This window comes from Athene cunicularia, assembly GCF_003259725.1.
Source record: "Athene cunicularia isolate RWA chromosome 8 unlocalized genomic scaffold, athCun1 chr8_part1, whole genome shotgun sequence".
Lineage (NCBI taxonomy): Eukaryota > Metazoa > Chordata > Aves > Strigiformes > Strigidae > Athene > Athene cunicularia.
Genome location: NW_020799109.1, coordinates 32,296,263 through 32,311,232, shown reverse-complemented (window position 1 = coordinate 32,311,232; position 14,970 = coordinate 32,296,263). Strand labels below are relative to the sequence as shown.

The 14,970-nt window shown below is 39.7% G+C and overlaps 1 protein-coding gene across 1 annotated transcript in view; it reads left to right on the top strand.

Annotated features, from left to right (window-relative positions):
- HMCN1 (hemicentin 1) overlaps positions 1 to 14,970 on the top strand; it is a 209,226-nt gene that overhangs the window by 179,662 nt on the left and 14,594 nt on the right. Inside the window, exons 84-98 of the mRNA XM_026854028.1 lie at positions 163 to 297; positions 753 to 943; positions 1,697 to 1,778; positions 2,564 to 2,833; positions 3,352 to 3,522; positions 3,709 to 3,879; positions 4,972 to 5,142; positions 6,388 to 6,558; positions 7,149 to 7,319; positions 9,384 to 9,554; positions 10,000 to 10,149; positions 10,476 to 10,613; positions 10,931 to 11,052; positions 12,589 to 12,826; positions 14,556 to 14,618. Of these exons, the coding sequence (XP_026709829.1) occupies positions 163 to 297; positions 753 to 943; positions 1,697 to 1,778; positions 2,564 to 2,833; positions 3,352 to 3,522; positions 3,709 to 3,879; positions 4,972 to 5,142; positions 6,388 to 6,558; positions 7,149 to 7,319; positions 9,384 to 9,554; positions 10,000 to 10,149; positions 10,476 to 10,613; positions 10,931 to 11,052; positions 12,589 to 12,826; positions 14,556 to 14,618 (2,415 nt within the window). The remainder of the gene's footprint in view (positions 1 to 162; positions 298 to 752; positions 944 to 1,696; positions 1,779 to 2,563; positions 2,834 to 3,351; positions 3,523 to 3,708; positions 3,880 to 4,971; positions 5,143 to 6,387; positions 6,559 to 7,148; positions 7,320 to 9,383; positions 9,555 to 9,999; positions 10,150 to 10,475; positions 10,614 to 10,930; positions 11,053 to 12,588; positions 12,827 to 14,555; positions 14,619 to 14,970) is intronic.

Genomic DNA, 14,970 nt, shown 5'->3' with positions numbered 1-14,970 from the left:
TTTCTGTGCATTTTTGAGGTATCTCAGAAATTAAATGGCACAGTTCCATTGAGCTGTATTCTTGAATAGCACTGTAATTCAGTTTTATATGTCTCAGTGACTGATATTTTTTGTATGTTTAAAATCATCAAAGTAACCCTTTACTGTGTGTTCTCCCCTCAGCACAATATGATGATGTAAATGGGCACAGTGAACTTGTTATCGAAAGAGTATCTAAAGATGACTCTGGTACCTATGTATGCACAGCAGAAAACACAGTTGGCTCAGTCAAAGCTATTGGTTTTGTGTATGTCAAAGGTATGTAAAATAATGGTAGTTGTGGTCACCATTGGACAGTTTCACCCAGCCATCTGTTTTGATAGTAGAATCACAAACTGGTTTGGGTTGGAAGGGACCTTAAAGAACGCCTAGTTCCAATCCCCTGCCACGAGCAGGGACCCCTTCCACTAGATCAGGTTGCTCAAAGCCAGCCTGGCCTTGAATGCTTCCAGTGATTGGGCAACCTGTTCTAGTGTCTCACTACCCTCACAGTAAGGAAATTCTTCCTAACAGCTAATCTAAATCTACCCTCTTTCAGATTAAAATCATTACCCCTAATATTTGATACCTTGTTTTATGGCTAAATGGGAAGAATTTAAACAGGTTGAAATTCACACTTCAAAAAGTCATAGATGAGTGATCCCTACCAGCAATTTCATTAAGAGGATTTTGTTTTGCTTCTGATATTCCTCTACCATCACTTGCTTTTTCAGAGCCTCCAGTCTTCAAAGGGGATTACCACTCTAGCCGAATTGAGCCCTTGGGTGGCAACGCTATGCTGAATTGTGAAGTCAGAGGAGATCCACCTCCAACCATCCAGTGGAGCAAAAAAGGAGTTAGCATTCTGATTAGCAACAGGATCCGGCAGCTTAACAATGGTTCTCTCGCTATCTATGGCACTGTAGTGAGTCACTGGTCTGTTATGATGTGTTTATGCATTGTACTTGATTAACAAAGGTATTCCAGATTGTATTGTTTTGAGAGAGTGGGGCTAGACATTTAATCCACTTTCGCTTTCACCTTTAACAAATGTGGTTTTAATTCAGACTAGAATTAGACTCAAATTATTGTGACAAAAAAAAACCTCAGGGGGGCTATCATTCTCTTTAATTGTCAGAAGGACTGAATCTACATGCTAATCATTGGTATGTGAAATCCTGGTCATGCCCCGTTAAATGGGACTTACACTTTAGACCTTAAAATAGCCTGGGTTCTACCCAGGTCAGCTGAAAAGTCAATTGTGTTCTCCATGTGCAAATCTCTTGGCATCTAAATTCCTAATATGAATGGCAAGACGCATTTTATCTCTATAAGCAAAAAGCCTGTATTTTGAAATGGGGTTAAAAACAGCAGCTCCATTGAGTTCATTAAAATTAAAAAAAAAAACAAAAACAAAAACAAAAACCAACCCTCAGAATTAAGGAGTTGAAGGAAGTAAAAAATGGAATAATAACAACAGTAAAAATAATTCTGAATATCAGCTTAATGTTAATAAAAGCGAACTGTTAGGATACTCTAGAATCGAACTGGGTACCTTTTAAGATCCAGTACATACCATGTTGTGTTGCAGAAAATTCACCCACACAAGTGCATTGTTAACTGATACTCTCATTATGTGTTGACAAGTTATGTGACTATTTGATTTTCATTTCTTTAGAATGAAGACGCTGGTGACTACAAGTGTGTGGCTACCAATGATGCTGGTGTGGTGGAACGCAGTCTGACACTAACTCTTCAGAGTAAGACTCAAAGTGATAAGTTTAATGCCGTTAGATTGAAGCAATAACCTACCTTTGGATAGGTGTATGCAGTTCCCATGGAGGTTTTGGAGATTGGGCACTAGGTTAAAATTCATCTCATCTTTCATCATTACTATTTAAGATTCTAGTCTAAGCTAGTGACTGAAGTGAAAGAAGAGAAGCATATAGAGGGTGAATCAGCCTAATTTTAGAAACCAACTTAGAATGGGGTGAATCACTTTCTGAAAAGGCCCATTTCTTAGTTGACTAGAGAGCATGTCTGTACAACTGGATTAAACTAGACTCTTAACTTTTAATTTAAGAAAGTTATGGGAGATGAATCCCAGCTTTCACTGACAATATTTTATTTTTGGCAGAAATAATATTTTACAATTATTTTTTCACTAGTGGTAGAATTTCAGAACACCCCTTTTCTATTACAGCCTCAAGCAGTATGGATCTGTTACTTATGTCTCACTTGTCTTAATAGCATCTTCTTGCAGGCTTTATGAAAAACAAGACACTTTAGCAATAAAGATGACTGTGCTCACGTAGTCAAGCCTCACTCCGAACTTTGGTCCTCAGGTTGATACATACTAAAAATAGCCTATCGCTGTCATTTTAACTTGCATATTTTTTGACAGTGGAGGATCAACAACAATAATTTTAGTCAAAGTAAACTGACCTAAGATTTTTTGCCCTCATTCTGACCAGACCTTTAACAATCTATACAACAAAAAAAATGTAACCGTGTGCTATTGCCTAAAGAAACCTTTCTATTTCAGGTCCTCCAGTCATTACTGTTGAACCTGTAGAGACAGTTACTGAAGCTGGTGCCACAGCCATGCTGAACTGCCAGGCAAATGGAGAGCCTCCTCCAACCATCAGATGGTCCCGCCAAGGTCATCCAGTTGTGAGTGATGAGAGAGTGACTGTCCTGTCTAATGGCTCCTTGCGTATTGTTGCAGCACAGAAGGAAGACACAGCTGAATATGAATGTGTAGCAAGTAATCTGATGGGATCTGTTCTCGTTAGAGTACCACTGACTGTCCGGGGTAGGTGCATAAAATACAGGATGGTGAGTATCAAACTGGTAAATTACAGGATTAGTTGAGATTAAATGTTACAAAGTTTTTATCTTATCCATAAAATATGGATTTTATCTTTCTTCCATATATGCATAAGGTATATGTTAAGCCCAGTCTGAGATGTCAGTGGCTTTGTTTCATGAAATTTTGTTCCATTATACTCATCCAGATGTGTGAGACAGATGGATGTGGAGTGAGACATAAGTAATAATGAAAGGATCTTGAACTAGATCCTGTTCTGAGAACACATACCATAACTTAATTGTACCTCAAAAAAAACACATTTAGAAGCATAAGCAGTAATTATTTCAGAGCAGCTGAAGTGCTCTCCCAACTGTAGTAAGATATTCCTGCAGTAATGAAGACATGGAGTGAGCTGGATTTCCAAGTATGGCTTATGAAGTGCATTTTTCACTTTGCTGTATCAATCTAAGAGAATTATAAGCACAAGCACATGACAAACAGCATCCTTTCTCCCATTGCAGTACATGGTGGATTTTCTGACTGGCTTGAGTGGCGACCTTGCAGTGTAACTTGTGGTCAAGGTGTTCAGGAGCGAGTCCGTCAGTGCAACAACCCTCTTCCAGCAAATGGTGGGAGGAGGTGTGAGGGGCCCGATACGGATGTACGCAGCTGCCACAACAAGCCCTGTCCAGGTATTTCCTTAGGGAATGTATTCTCTTAATGCACCTTACGTTAAGTTCCCTTACAGTGAACCAAATCTGCATGACAGATTAATTTTTCTAAGAAGTTGGAATTCATTTTGACTTTTCTGGAAAGAAAAATTCAATAGATACCACAAGCATTTTTTAATGAAGACTCTGGGATTTTTTGTTTCTTAGTGGATGGCAACTGGTCAGAGTGGGGGCTATGGGAGGAGTGTTCAAAGAGCTGTGGACAAGGTAACAGGACCAGAACCAGAACCTGCAGTAACCCAACAACTCAGCACGGAGGGAAGCCCTGTGATGGCAGTGCTGTGGATTCAGTCATGTGTAATATTAGGCCTTGCCCGGGTAAGAGAAGATTGGTTTAGAATTAGTTGCATAAGGGCGTTTCTGTATAGATTTCTTTCTTTTTTTTTTTCTTTTTTCAAACCTGAATTCTCTCAGCTTGTTTCAGATTATCAAATTATAAAAGAATTAAACTCTGAAATTTTTTATTTTAACATTGCTTGTAATGTATTGAATGGCAGTAGCGCTTGGAAACAGAAGTCACAAATGTGCAAGGAAAATTTTCAGCAAATTCTCTTCCCCTCACTCATCCCACCCTCACACCCCAATAAAAATGTTAATTTTGTATTTTGATATTTTTCAGTGTTTGTTACACATGTGCTCAGAGAAAAACTCACTATTACTATAAATCTATCATGCAAAGCCAATTAAAATTAAAAAAAAATCTATTGAAAGGCCATGTAAAACATAATGATTAATAATTTAAAACATTATCAGTATATTTTCCTCTGTTTATTTAATTTTCAGCCATGTCTTTCTGCTAACTAGATAAATGTTCAGGTTTCCTTCCTGTTTTGGTGTAGAACGTCCCATGTTTGATAGGTTGTATTTTGTTCATAACCCTTCACCACTGGCATGTTTCCTTCTGTACAATTTCTGTTATGTTGATTTTTCACTGGCTTTGCTACCACCACAATGCTAAGTGTTCATCCACCATCTAGAGATTAATTTCTCTAGATCTTGGCAACGAACTCAGTTCTGGCTCCTGCTTACTGTCAGGCACTGAAGCTGTGTGTCAGCTTGTAGCTAGCATGTCCCTTCCCTGTCTGAGACCTTCAGCCTAGCCCAGGGCAGTCAGAGACAGGTAACTTATGAAAACACCAGATTTGATCAAGTGTTCAGTTTGGTTGTGCCAAGATTGTAGTGAGGTTATGTATTCAGAAAACAAAAAGGAAAGAAGTAATCTCTCTCTTGCAAACAGTTGATCCATTACAGCTGTTGCTCAAGGAAGAGGTTTTTTTCAAGAGCTGTTCAGAATGTTTCATTTATTGATATTAAACAATGTAGGTTTTTTGCCTTAGGCTGTGGAGCTCTAATTTGAAGTTAAATCAGCTGTAGAGCTGAAAGAGTTTTATAGCTGTGCTGTCTTTGCAGTTGATGGTGAGTGGAGTTCTTGGCTGCCATGGGGTCCTTGCAGTGAGACTTGTGGGAAAGGTACTCAGACACGACTGAGGCTCTGCAATAACCCTCCTCCTTCACATGATGGATTACACTGTGAGGGCTCTGATACACAGATGCAGGTTTGCAACAAGAGACGCTGCCCAGGTAAGATGTGTCAGACACAAAGAACAAGGACAAACTTGTAATTTCTTTTACAAATTGTACTTAATTTATATCAAAAGCTTTCCAGTTCTGAAAGTGTACTCCCTGAAAAAATTCCATTCAAGCCTTTTATTGTCACTGGCACCTATCACTAACTTTAGCATCCCTCTGTAGACCTAATGTACAGGATTTCTTCTCCTATCCTTGTCTCTCTTCCTTTACCTTACCACTGTGCACAAGCAGCATTTTAAATGGCAGTTAAATCACAGGTTTCTTTTTTTTAAAAAAAAATTCTTAGGTTTTTGTATCCTTTTCTTCCACACTTCAATGAGTCCTTCGTGACTGGATAGGAAAACACACATTTTTGAAGTGTGATTTCTGTATTTGGCTGAGTGCAGGGCTAATGAAGGGAAATTTCATGAAGTGGACTGTGCAGCAGTTCAGACTAGATCTTTCTGGTTTCATGCTCAGTTTTGCACGTGCCAGATCCTACACTGAGTCCTCACTGTAACTATCAACTGATAGAAGAGAGAACTGACTGTGTGGTAGTTGAGCAATTGAGGGCTCGATGTGCATTTACCCAGCTCGGTGTGCTGCTGCTGAGGACGCTGCTGCTTACAGAGCCAGTCTGTGGCTGCTCGGCCTCTTCTCATCCACCAGCTCCAGTGCTCACATGGATGGACCCATAACAGTTTGTGTCACCATGTCTTTGGGAGATCAAAGACTGCACTACTCAACTGCTCAGACCTGGCTCATGTGGGATGATTTAGTAATAACTCCTTTAAAGAGTTGAGCCAGCAAATCAGAGGTTGATTAGGAAAGAGTGAAGAGGAGGTGGTGATGATTACATCTTCAGAGAAAGCAGCTGCAACCAGAGGAGAACGCACAAGTGAAGACTGGGTTTTTAGGATAGCAGTCGTAGTGGCCATCTGCCCAGTGTGGTAATTTCAGGGACTACTTTATATATGGTTTGACTGGGTACAGATACCTAAAAATGTGAGTGACTGAGCTTGAGGACTGAGTGATCCCTAACCATGATTCTGGTCAGGCTCACAGGTTACATAAATGACAGATCATGCCTTTCTCCAGCTTTCACTCCTGGAAATCCCTATGTAGAAATCCCTGTGTAGCTGAGATGTTCTAGAAAGTCAGTAACACCCTACAGCCAGTTTTACCCTGATGCAGGACTGATTTGCTCTGTTATTTCTAATGTCAGAGACTGTAACTGTACCATGCCTTTCTCACCAGTGGATGGGAAGTGGACCACATGGAACAGTTGGAGTGCCTGCACTGTGTCCTGTGGAGGAGGCAGCAGGCAGAGAACACGCCACTGCTCAGACCCAGCCCCACAGTTTGGGGGTTACAAATGTGAAGGAAGCGACATACAAATTGATTTTTGCAACAATGATCCTTGTCCAAGTAAGTGCTTTGGGTTAGGCTGCTTGTCTACCTACTGGGTTTGTATGTTTGTATGTATGCATGAGAGGGAGGAAGCCCTCCACAAATCACACACTCCCACAACTCTCAATTCAGGCAAGTGATACTAACTGCCTGGCAAGAAAGCATCTCTTCATCAGTCAGCACGACTGGGACATTTTATACATTAACGATTAGGAGCACAAATCAATAGCAGCTGGTCCATAAGGTCCTGGCAGACTGCCAGAGGTCACACACCTCTCTAAAGTTACAGCTGTCCAGTCAGAAAGTACTGCAAAGTGAACCTCTCTGTATCTGTCAGTAGAGTATGGTGACTCATTTGATTAATGAGATATGCTGCATACTTTCCTATGAATGATGACGTTTTGGAGTCAGTTAATATACTCTGAGAAATCACTGAATGCTGGACAAGATAATTTCCTTAAATCTTTAATTGTCTGGTGGTTTTTGTCCTGTTTTGGAAAAATAAATTTAAAAGTTAATCTCCAATGGGAATATTTTCCTAGTTTAACTGTCTGGTTTTAAGTATGTTATTAAGACAACCTCAGATAAAATCTGACTTATTTTTACAGTTCATGGCAACTGGGGCCCGTGGAGTAGTTGGGGCACTTGTAGTCGAACATGCAATGGGGGCCAGATGAGGCGATACCGGACCTGTGACAATCCTCGCCCTGCCAGCGGTGGAAGGGCGTGTGCAGGGGCTGACATGCAGATCCAGAGGTGCAGCACTGAACTGTGCCCCGGTGAGTGCTCAGACTAACAGAGAAATTAAATGCAAATTTCCCTGGAAGATCTCAAGGTTTATATAATGTATGTGAGATTTTCATATAATAAAAGGAAAGTTGAACATTCCTGTAATTACTTACAATTTCTTACAATCTAATAATCCACTTTCACTTCTTTTCTTTAAATGACTGTCACCTTACAGAGATTTCCCCCTTCACATGTTAGATTTTCCCAAAATGACGTGGCATAATTCAAAATAGGAAATAGCATCTGAAAATCTCTCCTCAACTAGTAATTCTACTTAGTTTTTTACAGTAAATACAGTTTATGAGGCTCCCAGTGAACTCTTGTAATGTATTCCAGAAGCAGGGAAAAATGCTCAGCTCAAATGCTTTAAAATCACAGTCAAAGCAATTAATTGATTTATTGATTCTGTATAGCTATTGATAATACATAGCTAATCGGTGAACTTACACATTCAGGATCAATATCAGCCATACAGAAGATAAACCACAATGCTGGAGACTTACTAAACACCTACAAATTTCTAAACACTCTTCTGCTTCTGTAACTCATCCCAGAAAGGGATTATCACTGTATTATTAATACTTCTGATATAATTAAAAAATATTAAATCCCTCCTCTGTGCACACCCTTTTGCACACCCCTTTGCACACCCTCTTCCTGTGTGAGATGCAGAAGCTCCAACTTTATGCCTGTCTGTGCCACATTCAACCCCCTACTGACCAATATGCCAGTGACACAGCCCCTGATGAGACCACATCCACACACCCAAGGTGTGGGCTCCTGTGATTGCACCCGGTGTCAATCGCTGCTCACTACCTGGATACCAGCTGCTTGTGGTGTGCAGGGACAGTTATCCATTAGGTCTCGATGGAGGTTAAAGTGTCAAGCCCCTTCTGACTGTTCATTGTTTACCCTTCTCTTGCTTGGGTTTTATCCTCCCCAGTCACAAATGTTCATGATGCTTTTATAATTCTTTTCCATTCCCTTGTTACTCTTATTTTGGCTAATGGGTGTCTTAAGCAAAGTTTTAATTGTTACTTTCCTCTTATTATTGCTAGTTTTGGGCAAATAGATCAGGCATTTCCAGATAACTGTTGAATGTTCCTATTGTATCACCTGTTGTTGTCGAGGCCATGCAGACTCCCACACGTGTATAGTTCAAGCCCACTCTGACTGACCTCTTGTGAGTGTTTGGATAGATAGAACATGTGTTCTTTCTTTGCAAGATTTATGTTTTGTTTTGTTTCCTGTACTCTCCTATCAGTTCTTTACCTGTGCAATCCCAGCTATTTTCTTTGTAGGAGTAAAAGCACTCAAAGCTCTGAGCAGACTTCTTGTCCCTAGTGACAGGCTACCAAAAAGCATGACAGGAGATTCAGAATATTGACAGCTGAGCTTTACAAACTGGTCTGTGATGAGTCTGCCTACATGCAACAGTGTTTTCAGTTTGAAATCAGTTTCTATGGGGCCTGATACTTTCAGGGAACAGATGCAAAGAAGGGTGGGGGTCATCTCAGCAGAACCTCCAGGGGAGAACGGCTGACTGAAGTCAGGCAGTGTTGGTCACTTGACTTGTCTCCCCGCAGAGCAGTGCTCAGGAAGCCACCCAGAGCCAGCTGAGCTCATTACTTGCACACTGGACCTCTGTATGCTGCCCGTAGGGAGGCCTTGCATGACTCTGCAGAGGAACACGTGCAGTTTACACTGTACAAAACTTCCCTGGGCAGCCATGAAGTGGTCCCTCTTCAGCATGGCACAGGGAAGGATTTCACCTAGCTCTTGCTAGATACTCAACCCTTACGCTGGAAACATCCCCTGGAGGAGACTCCTTGTTTCCAGTACAGCTGGAAGACAAGCAAAATTTTAAAGGTGGTGCATTTCTGACAGGAGACATGTTCATGCCTGCCTATTAAGTTGGTTTTGTCATCCTTTGAGATACTGTTTTTTTTTCTGTCACATTGATTCCATCAAGAAGGAATGACAGTAAAGCATCACTGATGCAGCCTGATGCATTTAAAATGAAAAGTCAATTTCTTCATTCTTTATTTCTTCAGTGGATGGAAACTGGGGGCAGTGGCAAACATGGAGCCAATGCTCTGCTTCTTGTGGAGGAGGAGAGCAGACCCGAATACGCCTGTGCAGCAATCCAGCCCCCTTAAATCGTGGACGTCCTTGTCCTGGAGACTCCTCCCAAATATCCAGGTGTAATACCCAAGCATGTCCTGGTGAGTTAACTTACAGCCTGCAAGTGGTGACAACAAGGTGAAAGCCTGTGGCGCTCCTAATGTGACTGGTACTCTCCTGTGTCTTGGCCAGTTGACCAAATATTTCATTTTTTTGGCATGTCCCCCCTGCAACTTCAGCTGGATAAATTTTTTTTAACCTGTTACGTAGCACTAGAATATGCTGTTAAAAAATTGTTGCTTTTCAGACAGAGGTGAGCTCATAAGGTGATTCCCGTGTCATTGTGTATATATCAGACCACATATACACAGCATCCTGTTATTTGCAGGTTGTGAGCTTTACTCTTGCAAATAATGTAGTAATATATACAGAAATATCCTTACTTCTTTAAAGGCTGGACAATATTTCTAAATTTTCTCTCCCAAAAAATATCAGACAGCAGAGTTTTCACATGGGCCTTCTTTTTTTCCTTCCTCCCCTGCACAGGTGGGCCCTCACGTGCTAAAGGCAGCATCATTGGAAATATTAACGATATCGAATTTGGAATTGCTTTCCTGAATGCTACAGTAACGGACAGCCCCGACTCTGAAACTAGAGTAATACAAGCAAAGATTACAAATGTCCCTTGGAGCCTTGGTAGGCTTTTTCTTAGTTTTTATCACCTTTTTCCTTGAGCCAGGCTGAATTCTGTGCAGTGTCAGTTTTCATCATTATATTTCATTGCATCTCACTGAAGAAACTGGTCTAAGCTTTCCATAGGTAGAGAGAAGAATAGACGATCTTCAATATTTACTTCTAGTACGTCAGTATTGGTATATTCAGAAGAGTCATTTTATGTACATTTTTCTGACTTAAATCTTAAGGGTTACACTAGTTTTAGGTCTTCATATTCAACTCCTACAGATGTGGGTTGCATGATGTTAGGAAAAAAACACTCCAATGTTAGGTTGCATTTCTTCCAGGTCCGGCGATGAGAAAGCTTGTTTCTATACTCAGCCCAGTTTATTGGACAACTGCAAAAGAAATTGGAGAAGCAATGAATGGGTTTACGCTCACTGATGCAGTCTTCAAGAGAGAAACTCAAGTGGAGTTTGCAACTGGTTAGTTACCTGTGATATACTATTTCCAGTAAGCTTGATAGATACTGCACTTAAAAAATAGCACATCACTGTTGCTGAATTTGGAGTCTTGTGCTTACAGCAATATTTTCTGAATGACTGTGGCTTTCTGAGGCTTAAATACTGCTTTTAGAGCTGTAATTTGAAACATGTAATGTTTTCTGTTATAGGAGTGGTACACCTTATAAAAATACAAGTGTAAAATTAACTGGTTAAGGATCCCAGTTCTCATACTGTGTTCCTAACAGGAGTCTCTGATTAGGATGTTTTATATATCAATGTGCTCTTAAAATTTGTAGGTGAGATTTTGCGAATGACTCATATTGCCCGGGGCTTGGATCCAGATGGAGCCTTGCTTCTGGATGTTGTTGTGAGAGGCCACGTGCTGCAGTTCCAGTCAGTAGCTGATGTTAACATGAAGGTAAAGTTGCTTAAGGTAGCACCCCCTTCTCTCATGGATGTGAGCTTCCTCTCTCATCTGTATTAAAGCAGTAGACACTGAGTCCTGAAAACTGTTCTACTGTACATAACTTATTTTGTGCCTGGTTTAACTGACAGATATTGACAGATAATTGACATTGCCTTTGAAAACAAAAAGTTGTTGTCAGGAAGATACATTCTGTCACTCAAGGTTTTTAGAAGTTAGAAGGTATTCTTGAGAAGTGTCATGTGGTGGGGTAGTTAGCGCAGGCAGGTACGTCAGATGTTGCTTTCAATAAAGCTATAAAGGTGCAGCTTAAGCCTGTCTAACTTTTTGGCTTCTCTGAATGACATCAGCAGTTTTATACCATGGCATCTTGCAGAAATTTTTTAATATTACTGATGATTTGTTTGCAGCTACAATTATGCATAGTCTGGCAGAGAAACATTCCTGTGGCTGATAGAGTTGCAAAAACAGGGGATTAACAGATTCTCTACTGGATTATGTCACAGGGTATTTTATGTGTTCTCATCATGCACACTGTCATGCTGGTGTTAGTGATGTGCTCCTTTCCCTGCTATAGCATCAACACTTTTTCTTGTGGGCGTATCTATTATTGCAAACAGTCCTATTATACAATTTATCTGAAATATTTTACAGAATTTGCTTTTTCAAAGGATGAAATTTCTCTATGAACTTCTCTATGACCTTTTTCAGGAGTGAATAGAAAGGGCAATTTGCATGATCATATGAGAAAAGGTTGTAATCCCGCTACTGAATTCCTCTGTCTATTGTTTCTAGGAGATATTCTCTATTGCTCCTAGTAAGATAGCTTCTATCACTGACCTTGTACTCCTGACAGAAAGATGGAGTTCAAAATAAATGTTTTTTCTATTTTTCTGGTTTAGTGTAAGATGTAAAAAATCTTTTGCTTAATATATGTGGTATTAAAGTTTTGGTTTCAGAGCAGGTGCTTGATAATTGGTTTTACTATAAAAGAAAGAACGTTCTTTCAGGTTGTGTCTATAAAGGTGGTAATTTGTGGTAGGTAACCAGTGAAAATATTTAAATATATTAACCCCACAATACAGTAAATATACAGGAAGTTCTTGGTATTTTGATACACTGCAATATGTAGCATGTCCAACACTTATACCCTTTTTCAATGGTAGAATTTTTCTCTACTGATTGTTCAGTACATGTTGTCAGCATCTGACTTAGAATACAAAAAAAAAAATATTCAGGCCTCAGAAGATTGTTATTGAACAATAAGATCACTTTCAGGGTTTTTTTTGGAAATGCTTTGCTGTGGCCCCCATTGTCAGGATGCTCAGTACCCCAGCCTGTTTAAAGACATATGCCAGATGCTGTTAAGATTCAACAGTTAAGACTGAAAATATGTTGTGTGAAATATGATTTGTTCAGATTTTAAGGAAAAAATCTTTCCTGGAATAGCTCTCATACCATTTTAAAATACGAAGACCACAGTGGTGTTGGCTGTATTTGGTGGCTGATGCCTGAATCTTGCTGTTTCAGGATTACACAGAAGACTACATTCAAACTGGCCCTGGGCAACTGTATGCCCATTCTACTCGTCTCTTCACGATAGATGGAGTTAGTGTTCCCTATACGTGGAACCACACTATCACCTATGATTACACTAAAGGAAAGATGCCTTTCTTGGTGGAAACACTCCATGCTTCCTCTGTTACAACAGAGTACAACCCACTGGAAGAAACTATGTCTTTTAAAATCCATGCTTCCATTGCAAAAGGTATCGGTTTAATCTTTCACAAAAATAAATCAATGGGAAAATAATATCCTAGAATTCATTACCTATATTCTCAAAAGCTGGTTATGGCCTTGAAAGAGGAAATGCTGTGAAACTTGGATAACTTTATTGTAGTCCTTGGGATCTACATGTCTTGCTAATACACCCATATTTTAATATGTAAAAGTTGTTGCAGTTTGCACTTTTCACCTGTAGTTCTCATGGGTGATGTACATCTGCATTTGCTGACACTGCTAATAGCATCACCAGTAGCTTCAGATACTCAGCTTAAAGTATTTATCTATTTCCTTGTATGTACCTTTCATTCTCTAAAAAGAAACTACTGTCACTTTCATGTGGGGTCAAGTGTTGGTGGGTTTTTATGTTTGGTTTTGCATAACTATTAAGAAAAAGGATTGTTTATTTTCTTCTCACAGCAAAACCAGGTAAAAATAAATAAGGTAGCAATGAGGTAGAAGAGCATTCAAAATTCAGCACTAAAATGGGTAAAATATACCAAGTCATTCCATAGATTGAACTTCTCTGGAATTATTTGGCATATACAGACAATATGATGCTGAGCTGCAGATTGAAAACATCACTGGTACTTTATGGATATATTTTTTTAAGGCCAGATAGGAATGGTGGCCAGTTTCGCAGCACTGTGTAGACACATGCATATGTACAGTCTGTAAATCTGATGAGTCCAAGCACAGAGGTGGCAAGCTAGTAGCTCCATCATCTGTTGTACTGTTTCTTAGCATTACTGGCTGCTGGGTTTTATTAACCTTTTACTTAAGTGATTTTAAGGAATAGGGCATATATTTGTGTAAGTGAGTTTTCCTTTGAGAAGTCATAACTGGTTATCAGGATGTCATGTGAACTCTTTTAATATTACTTGGGGTTTTTGCACATAGTAAGGCTTAATTAACATTATCTTTCAAATGAAATAACTCATGTTAGAAAGTAAATGAAACAGTGGGATTGTCTATCTCAGTCTTTCTTTTCAATAACAACATTTTAAACAAAGTAAAATAATGATTTTCCCACTTGCCAGACAATGAACTCTTTGTGCAATTTGAAAACCAAGTTGGTTTTTATTCAATTTTAAAAAGAGGTCCCATAAAAGGAAGTTTCCAGATCAAGTAAATCTGGCCAAGCCTTTACAGAACTTGCATTTATTTCCTCCAACTATTAATATTCTGCTTTTTTAAAAATTTCATAGTTATTGAATCACTTTTCAAGCAGCAAAATACATGTGGTCTTCGAGCAGTCTCTACCAGACTTTTCCATTACAGTACATAGTATGCGCTTGTGTTCATCTACAGTGACTTCCCACAATCTATGACATAGTGATTTGTTTGGTTTGGGCTTATTTCCTTCCTTTTACATGAAATGAAACTGAATGGTCTTTATTCTTTTAATAATGGAAACTTTATGGAGGGACTTTGCAGAATGTGTTAGTCTGGGATGCAACTTGCAGTCACACTGAGGGAACCCCCCACCCACACATGTTTTTCAAAACAGCAAGAAACATGTACTTCTGACTTGTAGTGCCCAAGTAGAAAAATCACTAAAGTCTGGATTTTAAAAGTTTCTATTTTAGTGTCCAAGTATAATAAGTCTTTTATAAATATCTAGGCTGCAATTCTCAATGTTAAAGAGTTTCTTAAAAGTAATAAAATACTCATATTTTCATCCACAAGTAACATGTGCTTCCTTTACCATACAGGAGATCGTAGCAATCAGTGTCCTGCTGGGTTTGGTTTGGACTCAACTGGGCCTTACTGTTCAGGTAACAATATGACAAGGGTGGTGTGATCACAGTCTCACAGACTCATAGACTGGTTTGGGTTGGAAGGGATCTTCAAAGATCACCTAGTTCCAACTTCCCTACCATGAGTAGGGACCCCTTCCACTAAATCAGGTTGCTCAAAGCCCCATCCAGCCTGGCCTTGAACTCTTCCAGGGAGGGGTCAGCCACAGCTTATCTGGACAACCTGTGCCAGTGTCTCACCACGCTCATCATAAAAAATGTATTCTTTATTTCCAATCTAAATCTACCCTCTTTCAGCTTAAAACTGTTATCCCTTGTCCTGGCCCTTTACCATGGCCCCCAGAGGCCCTGGTAAAAAGTCTCTATCTTT